Genomic DNA, 12,058 nt, shown 5'->3' with positions numbered 1-12,058 from the left:
CGAGACTTCACTATATCATTAGCGGTGTAGTATATCCTATAGGACACCATATTTGGTCAGAGAGCGACACCTTCATGGCACGCCAATGACGCTGGCGGTCTTCACTTGAACGACTCTAACTTTGTCAAATAAGCACCAATTGGGGTCAAACAAAGCTAGTTATATATCCAATGAGCTGGGCTAAAATGTAAAACGTAACGTAAAATGTAGCTACTAACCTTGTATGACAGCATGCCTTTTCCTTTTGGACAAAAATTATAAGAATATTCAGTTATGAAAACTGGTTATTTTGCAAATGTTGAATTTATAATATGGCTACTAATACTAGAAAAGCTCAATCAAAGTCCAAGTATACAGATTCGACGATATTCTTGCAGAAAAATGTAATATGAATGCAAATGTCTCTTTCATGATTTGACCAAATGTACCTGGGTGACTTCACACTAAATGTCATGTAGTTTGTTCATCCTTCCAGTTATCCGTCTGAAGCTTTGCACATACCTTGCTGCCATCTTGTGGACACCATCGGAATTATGGATGGCTGGAACAGGGACCTTTCTGTTGCATTTCAAAGATGGTGGTAGAAGAAAATAACGTTTAGTCATTTCTTTGTATTTTCGTCTACCAGATCTATCGTCTTATATTATCCTACATTCAAGTCACATTTCCACAAACTTCAAAGTGTTTCCTTTCAAATGGTACCAAGAATATGCATATCCTTGCTTCAGGGCCTGAGCTACAGGCAGTTAGATTTGGAATGTCATTTAGGCAAAAATTGGGAAGTTTTAAGAGCAGTTGGAGGCCACGGAAATAATGTTTAATGGCATTGAAGCTCGTTTGGAGGTTTGTTAACACAGTGTCCAAAGAAGGGCCAGATGTATACAGAATGGTGTCGTCTGCGTAGAGGTGACCCCTATGTCTATTTCTCTCTCTCTCTCTGTAGAAAATGTTTGCGGCCAGCCCATACACAGACTTAGTGGTGACCCCAGAGCTTGAGGCTGATCCTCTGCCCATGGAGACAGGTGGGGACGGCCTCATCTGGGTGGTGGGGCCCGTCCTGGCCGTAGTCTTCATCATCTGCATCGTCATCGCCATCCTCCTCTACAAGAAGTGAGTTACGTCGTAGGGGATTCTGGGGGATGTAGGCTGAAGGGGATTGTGTAGTCTGTTCTGTATGTTGGAGGAGGAGGAGGGACTGGGGGACTCTCTCTCTCTCTCTCTCTCTCTCTCTCTCTCTCTCTCTCTCTATGGTCTCTCTATGGTCTCTCTATGGTCTCTCTCTCTCTATGGTCTCTCTCTCTCTCTCTCTCTCTCTATGGTCTCTCTCTCTCTCTCTCTCTATGGTCTCTCTCTCTCTCTCTCTCTCTATGGTCTCTCTCTCTCTCTATGGTCTCTCTATGGTCTCTCTCTCTCTCTCTCTATGGTCTCTCTCTCTCTCCCTCTCTATGGTCTCTCTCTCTCTCTCTCTCTCTCTCTCTCTCTCTATGGTCTCTCTCTCTCTCTCTCTATGGTCTCTCTCTCTCTCCCTCTCTATGGTCTCTCTATGGTCTCTCTCTCTCTCTCTCTCTCTCTCTATGGTCTCTCTCTCTATGGTCTCTCTCTCTCTATGGTCTCTCTCTCTCTCTCTATGGTCTCTCTCTCTCTCTATGGTCTCTCTCTCTCTCTATGGTCTCTCTCTCTCTATGGTCTCTCTCTCTCTATGGTCTCTCTCTCTCCCTCTCTATGGTCTCTCTCTCTCTCTCTCTATGGTGGCTAGTATTTCTACCCGCTCTTCACCTTGACACCCCCCCCCCCCTTCCCCCCGAGCTCACTAAGACTCACACACAGTCATACTCACAGTCATACTCATACACACACGGACCGACCAGCTCCTCCAAATGCTGAGGAACTCTATCTATCTAGCGCTGCAAGGCGGTAGCCTCTGTGAATTTTTAAATGCTTTGATTTCTCTCTCCCCCTCCCCCCCCCCTCTCTCCTGCTTTCCCTCTCTCTCTCCCCCCCCCCCTCCTCTCTCCTGCTTTCCCTCTCTCTCTCTCCTTGTGTTGTGGTTTCCCCTCTTTATATATCGATTTGAAACTCCATTTCTTTCTCTGGGAAGCAGCAAACCTGACAGGTAAGGCTTAGCCGTACTTTATTGGTGTGTGTGATTTTTAGGCTAGAAAATAACCTGTCTCAGCATAAAATGTATGTGTAATTAGTCTGGGGTGAAACAATGGGAGGGGAACAGACAGTTCGCTAGATACTGTATGCCTCTCGACGGGTTCGTTTTATTTTTCACTTTCGCCGTCGAAGTTGTAGCAGCTGTACGGAGCGCTTCTTGGTTGTGTGTGGACTGTGAAGGGTGGCTGTTTTTGTGTTGACGTTGCACGTCTTTGTTTTCCTCCCCCCTCCAAAGCCGTAAACGAAAGGAGTCAGAGCCCAGAACAAAATGTCTGCTGAACAACGCAGAGATCACCCCCCACCACCCCACAGACCCAGTGGAGATGAGACGCATTAACTTCCAGACCACAGGTATGGCCTGGAGACGTTTAACAGCATTGTGGGGACCTATGATGGAACACACCCTCATACACACAGAGACACGTTTAACAGCATTGTGGGGACCTATGATGGAACACACCCACATACACACAGAGACACGTTTAACAGCATTATGGGGACCTATGATGGAACACACCCACATACACACAGAGACACGTTTAACAGCATTGTGGGGACCTATGACGGAACACACCCACATACACACAGAGACACGTTTAACAGCATTGTGGGGACCTATGATGGAACACACCCTCATACACACACAGACACGTTTAACAGCATTGTGGGGACCTATGATGGAACACACCCTCATACACACACAGACACGTTTAACAGCATTGTGGGGACCTATGATGGAACACACCCACATACACACAGAGACACGTTTAACAGCATTATGGGGACCTATGATGGAACACACCCACATACACACAGAGACACGTTTAACAGCATTGTGGGGACCTATGACGGAACACACACACAAACAAACACACTCCACTTACCTCAACACAAGCCTAGATACACTTTTTTTAAAGGTGAACACTCACACACACATGGAATATAATTTATGCATAAACACTTTCATCAGCTTAAGGAGGCTCAATTAACCTGTGAACAAACTGTATTGCTCATGTAAAAATCATGGCGGATTTCAAGCTTAATGTGGTGTTTTTGACATCCGGTTTCATGACACCAGATATGAAAATCAAGTTCAGAATGCTGTGACTTCCTTTGTGTTTCTCCATCTACATCTACAAACCAGCCCTTCACAATAACCATAAGACCCTGTTTCTCTGGAAAATGTACAGACGTTCAAGTTTGATTTCTGTATTAGAACATCTTTCTCAAAACCCGGTCCTGTACGTTTAGCAAACCTGACAGGTTGGGTAGCCTAGTGGTTAGAGCATTGGACTAGTAACCGAAAGGTTGCAAGTACAAATCCCCGTGCTGACAAGGTACAAAATCTGTCGTTCTGCCCCTGAACAGGCAGTTAACCCACTGTTCCTAGGCCGTCATTGAAAATAAGAATTTGTTCTTAACTGACTTGCCTAGTAAAATAAATAAAATTAGTCCACTGTCCTTCTCCTGACATCACTGTCCTCAAGTATTATGTTGTTCATCATCTCCCGAGTGGCACAGCATCTCAGTGCAAGAGGCGTCACTACAAACACTTCTCTGTCTAAAAGCCTTGGCTGACATTTCCCTGTCATCTCTGTCATCTCTGTCTAAAGCCTTGGCTGACATTTCCCTGTCATCTCTGTCATCTCTGTCTAAAGCCTTGGCTGACATTTCCCTGTCATCTCTGTCTAAAGCCTTGGCTGACATTTCCCTGTCATCTCTGTCATCTCTGTCATCTCTGTCATCTCTGTCTACGCCCAGTATCTTTGTCACACACCCCCCTATCCTTCTCTCTTCTCCTTACTCCCTATTCATGTTTTCCTCTCTCCCTCCCTCTCTCCTTGTCTATCAGTCGTCAATCTTCCGTCGCCAATCTCCAGTCCATCAAAAGGCTCACATTTCAAAGGACCTAATCTCCGGCGCTGCCTGGTGATCCCGTAGTTTGGTGCAGGCAGACTATACTTAGAACCCCCACCCACTTTGTACATTGGACAGAGCAAAATCTCACTGGGGTTCCAACACACCCACACACCCCTTGGCACAGACGTCAGTTCAATGTCTAGTTTTGTTATACATTTGATTGAGTTGTCAAATAACGTGAATTCGACATGAAATCAACCGAAAAATGTCACCATGTCATTGGATTTAGGTTAACAATGAAAAAAGGTGAAATACCTAAATACGATGATGACTTTTTGCAAATCCAATCAGTTTTTCATAGATTTTTATTTGGGTTGAATTTATGTGGAAACAACATTGATTCAACCAGTTTTTGCCCAGTGGACAGACACACAACTTCCACTATTTGAACCCTTCTCCTTTATCATACGTTCTATTGTAGGGCTCATTCTCTCGGCACTGGCCCGGTAATGGCAGGGGAAATTAGCATTATTGGCCTTTCATGTTATTTGTCTCTTTTCCTTCCAGTACATTCCGTCGTCCTCCGCCTCTCTCCTCTCAGACTCCTCCACCGCTCCATTGATAAGAAAGAGAAACGTAGTTACAGCATCTCTCTCTCTCTCTATCCCACACACATTCTACATGTTATTGTGTCCTCTTCTCCTTTCATCCATCATTTCATTAAATTAAATGTCATTATCTCTTCACTCCGAGAAGTTCATTTTAACTGACATTTTAGCAGGGCGGCAAACATTTGCGAACAACCCCATTAGCTAATGAACGTACTCCAGTACACTTGAAGGGCCCTCCAGTACAACCCAATGGAGCATAATGTCCTAAAGCCCATGCCTGCACATTGACCCCAGCCTTGGGATAGCATGAAATCTGTTTTAGATTATAATTCAGATGCTGAACTAGGTGTGTGTGTGTGTGTGTGTGTGTGTGTGTGTGTGTGTGTGTGTGTGTGTGTGTGTGTGTGTGTGTGTGTGTGTGTGTGTGTGTGTGTGTGTGGCGCTCTGGTCACAAGATGACCGAGCTGGCGCCCTCTCGTCATTATCTTAAGGTTTGTGCTCCAGGTCTGTCTCCAGACTTGCCTGGCTAGTGAAGTACAACTTAGTGGATATCTGTCATCTCCCCCCTCCAAACCCACCCCACCACCCATCTATAGCTGTTAGCTCTCTCTCTATCTATCTCTCTCTGTCTCTCTCTTTTCCTCGCTGTCTTTATTTCTCTCTCTTGCTCTCTCTTTCTTCTCCAAATCCAAATTCCAGAAGTCTGGGCTCTTGTTTTGCCAGTTCCTGGGGAATAACATTTTATTCCTACCAAGCCCTCTGTAGGGAGGGGGACTCTCTCTACCAGGCCTGCAGGAGAATACCCTGCTCTTCCTACCAAGCCCTCCGTAGGGAGGCGGACTCTCTCTACCAGGCCTGCAGGAGAATACCCTGCTCTTCCTACCAAGCCCTCCGTAGGGAGGCGGACTCTCTCTACCAGGCCTGCAGGAGAATACCCTGCTCTTCCTACCAGGCCCTCTGTAGGGAGGCGGACTCTCTCTACCAGGCCTGCAGGAGAATACCCTGCTCTTCCTACCAGGCCCTCTGTAGGGAGGGGGACCTCCTCTACCAGGCCTGCAGGAGAATACCCTGCTCTTCCTACCAGGCCCTCTGTAGGGAGGCTGACTCTCTCTACCAGGCCTGCAGGAGAATACCCTGCTCTTCCTACCAGGCCCTCTGTAGGGAGGGAGACCTCCTCTACCAGGCCTGCAGGAGAATGCCCTGCTCTTCCTACCATGCCCTCTGTAGGGAGGCTGACTCTCTCTACCAGGCCTGCAGGAGAATACCCTGCTCTTCCTACCAGGCCCTCTGTAGGGAGGGGGACCTCCTCTACCAGGCCTGCAGGAGAATACCCTGCTCTTCCTACCAGGCCCTCTGTAGGGAGGGGGACCTCCTCTACCAGGCCTGCAGGAGAATACCCTGCTCTTCCTACCAGGCCCTCTGTAGGGAGGGGGACCTCCTCTACCAGGCCTGCAGGAGAATACCCTGCTCTTCCTACCAGGCCCTCTGTAGGGAGGCGGACTCTCTCTACCAGGCCTGCAGGAGAATACCCTGCCTTGCTCACACACATAGCTTACATCCGGAACTGCCTCGTCCTCTTGTGTTTAACTATCTTTTCTTCCCACAAGTCCACAAAAGCAGGCTCACACACACACACACACGTCTTCACCCCTCATCTGCTTCATCCCTCTCTCTGAACTTGTCTGCTGGCTCCCTGACCCCCTCTTCATCCCTCTCTCTGAACTTGTCTGCTGGCTCCCTGACCGCCTCTTCATCCCTCTCTCTGAACTCGTCTGCTGGCTCCCTGACCCCCTCTTCATCCCTCTCTCTGAACTCGTCTGCTGGCTCCCTGAACCCCTCTTCATCCCTCTCTCTGAACTCGTCTGCTGGCTCCCTGACCCCCTCTTCATCCCTCTCTCTGAACTCGTCTGCTGGTTCCCTGACCCCCTCTTCATCCCTCTCTCTGAACTCGTCTGCTGGTTCCATGTGTTATGTCATGTTATGTCATGTGTTTTGCCATGTGTTATATCATGTGTTATATCATGTTTTGTGTAGACCCCAGGAAGAGTAGCTGCTGCTTTCTCAACAGCTAATGGGGATCCCAATAAAATACCAAAATGACACAGAAGAAGCATGACCAGACGATATACCCCTATGTTATGTCTTGTGTTATATTTAAGCAATAAGGCCCGAGGGGGTGTGGTATATGGCCATTATACTTTGCGTTGTGTCGTGCCAAGAACAGCCCTTAGCCGTGGTATATTGGCAATATACCACAAACCTCCGAGATGCCTTGTTACTCTTATAAACTGGTTACCAACGTAATTAGAGCAGTATAAAGAAATGTATGACAAAACATCTGCTATACCACGGCTTTCAGCCAATCAGCATTCAGGGCTCGAACCACCCAGTTTATAATGTGTTAAATCATGTGTTATATCATGTGTTATAGCTGCTGGTCAAATATGACAGTTTTTCAATTTCCGGAAAACAAGATGTTGAAGATACAAGGTTTTCTTCCGACAGTGAACATTTTTACTTAAATTGTCGTTCTCCTTACTTATGGGGTTTGAGGGCTACAGTTAGCCACAATATTCAACGCTAAACTCAGGTTTTCACCACCAAGTGCCCTTGCAGTGTACTGCATTGCAGCACTGGGCTACTGTGTCTTAGTGGCCCAGAGTTCTTGAATAGAATGCTTTTGTGGCCCAGAAACTGAATTCTCTCTCCTTTCCTGTCTGGAGTAATGGGCAGCTGCAGTACCATTCTTCAGTGACCTCACATTGACCAAACAGACAAGGTGTGAGGACGACTTCCACAGATGGCTCTCGTTCTGCCTGAGTAGAAAGACAGACACAGACCTAAGAGGGTGTAGCTGCGACACGGCCTTTACTGTCATGGATCTTCTCGACAGACTGTGAACCGTCACAGGCGTTTCCCTTAACTCCAGCTCATCAGCCCAGACTATACAACTGTTGGTTGAAATATGTAGATGCTTTTACACAACTTCCACTAGCAATGCCTCTCTCACAGACGTCTGGACAAATGGGCTTTTCATTTTCTAAAAGAAATATAGCCATTTCCCTTCCTTCCTTTCTTTCTGTCGGCCCTCCTTTATGATGCCAAACTTCACCTTATGTAAGAGAAGCGAAATCCATTTCTGACTCACTCCTGGTTATGACTGCTGAGGCTAGGAGGCTTTATACAGGAGTTTCAATCGAGCAAGAGTGATGGACACCCGTGGCAAACAAACAACTCTCGCTGCCACTGCAACACTGATTGGAATTTGCCGGTGGGGGAGGGGGGGGGGGGGGGGTTAGGGTGTACTGTTGAAAGTGTGTGGCCTACTTTCCGCCTGCCAGACACTCAGGACCCCTCCTCCTCCCTGAGAAGGACCTCAGAGGAGGACCTCCATGTTGCCTGTACAAAAGAACAAAGATCAGAGAGTAATAACATTGGTAAAACATTTTGTGAATAAGTGATGGATTGAGATACTTTTGTCTCTCTCTCTCTGTATGTGTTTCTTCTACTGTTTTCTTTTTAGGTTCAGTATTTTCATAGACTTGTTCTTGTTTATATTGTACGTTTGCTATCCTTCACAGATTCTGGTCTGAGCAGTCCTCTATGTGAAGCCGATTTTGACTATGAAAGTTAGTCTGCATTTAGCTCCTGTGTTTGTCCTCTCACATTATTTTAGATTTTCTAACACTTCCCCCATTTACAAAGTGTATTTCCCACATGTTGCAATTTTAGCACAAATATCCTTTTTTTGTAGGCCAGCTGTTTTGACTTTGGTTGTATTTTCAGTTGTGATTTTCTCACAGAGCTGTTTGGCTGCGCATTAATCCACTATACGTAACCTCTGCTATCACTTCTGCTGATGTAGAGAAATTGGGTTTTTACAGGAGTTCTGTCTTCTCACTTCCCTTCCTTCCTTACTTCCTTCCCTCTCTCTCTCTCCCTCCCTCTCTCTCTCTCTCTCTCTCTCTCTCTCTCTCTCTCTCTCTCTCTCCCCCTCTCTCTCTCCCTCTCTCTCTCCTTTCCTCCCTCCTTCCTTTCCTTCCTCCCTCCCTCCACCATTGCTCTAATTCCAATCTTAACTGACAGGGTCTTTCTGCACTCTACTAGATAACGAGCAGAATTGGTTAAAGACCCTTGCAAACAATGGTTCGACATTTGATCGTCTCTCGCGGAATAGGAGCAACGAAGAAAAAAAGAGCAACACGTTTGTTCCCCAATTGGCCAGGACCCCCCCCCCCCCCCCCCCCCCCTAGTGGCCATGGCTATCAAAAGGAAACAGGCTCCCCCTAGTGGCCAGGGCTATCAAAAGGAAACAGCCCTCCCTAGTGGCCAGGGCTATCAAAAGGAAACAGCCCCCCCCCCCCTATTGGCCAGGGCTATCAAAAGGAAACAGCCCTCCCCCCGCCAGTGGCCAGGGCTATCAAAAGGAAACAGCCCCCCCTAGTGGCCAGGGCTATCAAAAGGAAACAGGGTCCCCCTAGTGGCCAGGGCTATCAAAAGGAAACAGGCTCCCCCTAGTGGCCAGGGCTATTAAAAGGAAACAGCCCCCCCCCCCCCCCCCCTAGTGGCCAGGGCTATCAAAAGGAAACAGCCCCCCCCCTAGTGGCCAGGGCTATCAGAAGGAAACAGGCTCCCCCCCCTAGTGGCCAGGGCTATCAAAAGGAAACAGCCCCCCCTAGTGGCCAGGGCTATCAAAAGGAAACAGGCTCCCCCCCCTAGTGGCCAGGGCTATCAAAAGGAAACAGGCTCCCCCTAGTGGCCAGGGCTATCAAAAGGAAACAGGCTCCCTCCTAGTGGCCAGGGCTATCAAAAGGAAACAGGCTCCCTCCTAGTGGCCAGGGCTATCAAAAGGAAACAGGCTCCCCCTAGTGGCCAGGGCTATCAAAAGGAAACAGGCTCCCTCCTAGTGGCCAGGGCTATCAAAAGGAAACAGGCTCCCCCTAGTGGCCAGGGCTATCAAAAGGAAACAGGCTCTCCCTTGTGGCCAGGGCTATCAAAAGGAAACAGCCCCCCCTAGTGGCCAGGGCTATCAAAAGGAAACAGGCTCCTCCTAGTGGCCAGGGCTATAAAAAGGAAACAGGCTCCCCCTAGTGGCCAGGGCTATCAAAAGGAAACAGGCTCCCCTTAGTGGCCAGGGCTATAAAAAGGAAACAGGCTCCCCTAGTGGCCAGGGCTATCAAAAGGAAACAGCCCCCCCCCCCCTAGTGGCCAGGGCTATCAAAAGGAAACAGGCTCCCCCTAGTGGCCAGGGCTATCAAAAGGAAACAGCCCCCCCCCCCCTAGTGGCCAGGGCTATCAAAAGGAAACAGCCCCCCCCCCCTGGTGGCCAGGGCTATCAAAAGGAAACAGCCCCCCCTACTGGCCAGGGCTATCAAAAGGAAACAGGCTCCCCCCCCTAGTGGCCAGGGCTATCAAAAGGAAACAGGCTCCCCCTAGTGGCCAGGGCTATCAAAAGGAAACAGGCTCCCCTTAGTGGCCAGGGCTATAAAAAGGAAACAGGCTCCCCTAGTGGCCAGGGCTATCAAAAGGAAACAGCCCCCCCCCCCCCCCTAGTGGCCAGGGCTATCAAAAGGAAACAGGCTCCCTCCTAGTGGCCAGGGCTATCAAAAGGAAACAGCCCCCCCTACTGGCCAGGGCTATCAAAAGGAAACAGGCTCCCCCCCCTAGTGGCCAGGGCTATCAAAAGGAAACAGGCTCCCCCTAGTGGCCAGGGCTATAAAAAGGAAACAGGCTCCCCTAGTGGCCAGGGCTATCAAAAGGAAACAGCCCCCCCCCCCCCCCCCCTAGTGGCCAGGGCTATCAAAAGGAAACAGCCCCCCCTAGTGGCCAGGGCTATCAAAAGGAAACAGGCTCCCCCCCCCCCCTAGTTGCCAGGGCTATCAAAAGGAAACAGCCCCCCCCCCCCCTAGTGGCCTGGGCTATCAAAAGGAAACAGGCTCCCCCTAGTGGCCAGGGCTATCAAAAGGAAACAGGCTCTCCCTTGTGGCCAGGGCTATCAAAAGGAAACAGCCCCCACTAGTGGCCAGGGCTATCAAAAGGAAACAGGCTCCTCCTAGTGGCCAGGGCTATAAAAAGGAAACAGGCTCCCCCTAGTGGCCAGGGCTATCAAAAGGAAACAGGCTCCCCTTAGTGGCCAGGGCTATAAAAAGGAAACAGGCTCCCCTAGTGGCCAGGGCTATCAAAAGGAAACAGCCCCCCCCCCCTAGTGGCCAGGGCTATCAAAAGGAAACAGGCTCCCCCTAGTGGCCAGGGCTATCAAAAGGAAACAGCCCCCCCCCCCTAGTGGCCAGGGCTATCAAAAGGAAACAGCCCCCCCTACTGGCCAGGGCTATCAAAAGGAAACAGGCTCCCCCCCCCCTAGTTGCCAGGGCTATCAAAAGGAAACAGCCCCCCCCCCCCCTAGTGGCCAGGGCTATCAAAAGGAAACAGCCCCCCCCCCCCTAGTGGCCAGGGCTATCAAAAGGAAACAGGCTCCCCCCCCTAGTGGCCAGGGCTATCAAAAGGAAACAGGCTCCCCCCCCTAGTGGCCAGGGCTATCAAAAGGAAACAGGCTCCCCCTAGTGGCCAGGGCTATCAAAAGGAAACAGGCTCCCTCCTAGTGGCCAGGGCTATCAAAAGGAAACAGGCTCCCCCTAGTGACCAGGGCTATCAAAAGGAAACAGGCTCTCCCTAGTGGCCAGGGCTATCAAAAGGAAACAGGCTCCCTCCTAGTGGCCAGGGCTATCAAAAGGAAACAGGCTCCCCCTAGTGGCCAGGGCTATCAAAAGGAAACAGGCTCTCCCTAGTGGCCAGGGCTATCAAAAGGAAACAGCCCCCCCTAGTGGCCAGGGCTATCAAAAGGAAACAGGCTCCCCCTAGTGGCCAGGGCTATCAAAAGGAAACAGGCTCCCCCTAGTGGCCAGGGCTATCAAAAGGAAACAGGCTCTCCCTAGTGGCCAGGGCTATCAAAAGGAAACAGCCCCCCCTAGTGGCCAGGGCTATCAAAAGGAAACAGGCTCCCCTTATTGGCCAGGGATATCAAAAGGAAACAGGCTCCCCCCTAGTGGCCAGGGCTATCAAAATGAAACAGGCTCCCCCTAGTGGCCAGGGCTATCAAATGGAAACAGGCTCCCCCTAGTGACCAGGGCTATCAAAAGGAAACATGCTCCCCCTAGTGGCCAGGGCTATCAAAAGGAAACAGGCTCCCCCTAGTGGCCAGGGCTATCAAAAGGAAACAGGCTCCCCCCTAGTGGCCAGGGCTATCAAAATGAAACAGGCTCCCCCTAGTGGCCAGGGCTATCAAAAGGAAACAGGCTCCCCCTAGTGGCCAGGGCTATCAAAAGGAAACAGGCTCCCCCTAGTGGCCAGGGCTATCAAAAGGAAACAGGCTCTCCCTAGTGGCCAGGGCTATCAAAAGGAAACAGGCTCCCCTTAGTGGCCAGGGCTAT

At 49.7% G+C, this 12,058-nt stretch overlaps 1 protein-coding gene across 1 annotated transcript in view; it reads left to right on the top strand.

The window, feature by feature from the left end:
• LOC109881252 (receptor-type tyrosine-protein phosphatase S) overlaps window positions 1-12,058 on the top strand; it is a 418,713-nt gene that overhangs the window by 335,408 nt on the left and 71,247 nt on the right. The window contains exons 17-18 of the mRNA XM_031822228.1: window positions 944-1,110; window positions 2,396-2,511. Of these exons, the coding sequence (XP_031678088.1) occupies window positions 944-1,110; window positions 2,396-2,511 (283 nt within the window). The remainder of the gene's footprint in view (window positions 1-943; window positions 1,111-2,395; window positions 2,512-12,058) is intronic.

The sequence above is a fragment of the Oncorhynchus kisutch genome, linkage group LG4 (assembly GCF_002021735.2).
Source record: "Oncorhynchus kisutch isolate 150728-3 linkage group LG4, Okis_V2, whole genome shotgun sequence".
NCBI classification, from domain to species: Eukaryota; Metazoa; Chordata; class Actinopteri; order Salmoniformes; family Salmonidae; genus Oncorhynchus; species Oncorhynchus kisutch.
The sequence above is the reverse complement of the archived record's forward strand: the minus strand, read 5'-3'. Positions and strand labels throughout refer to the sequence as shown.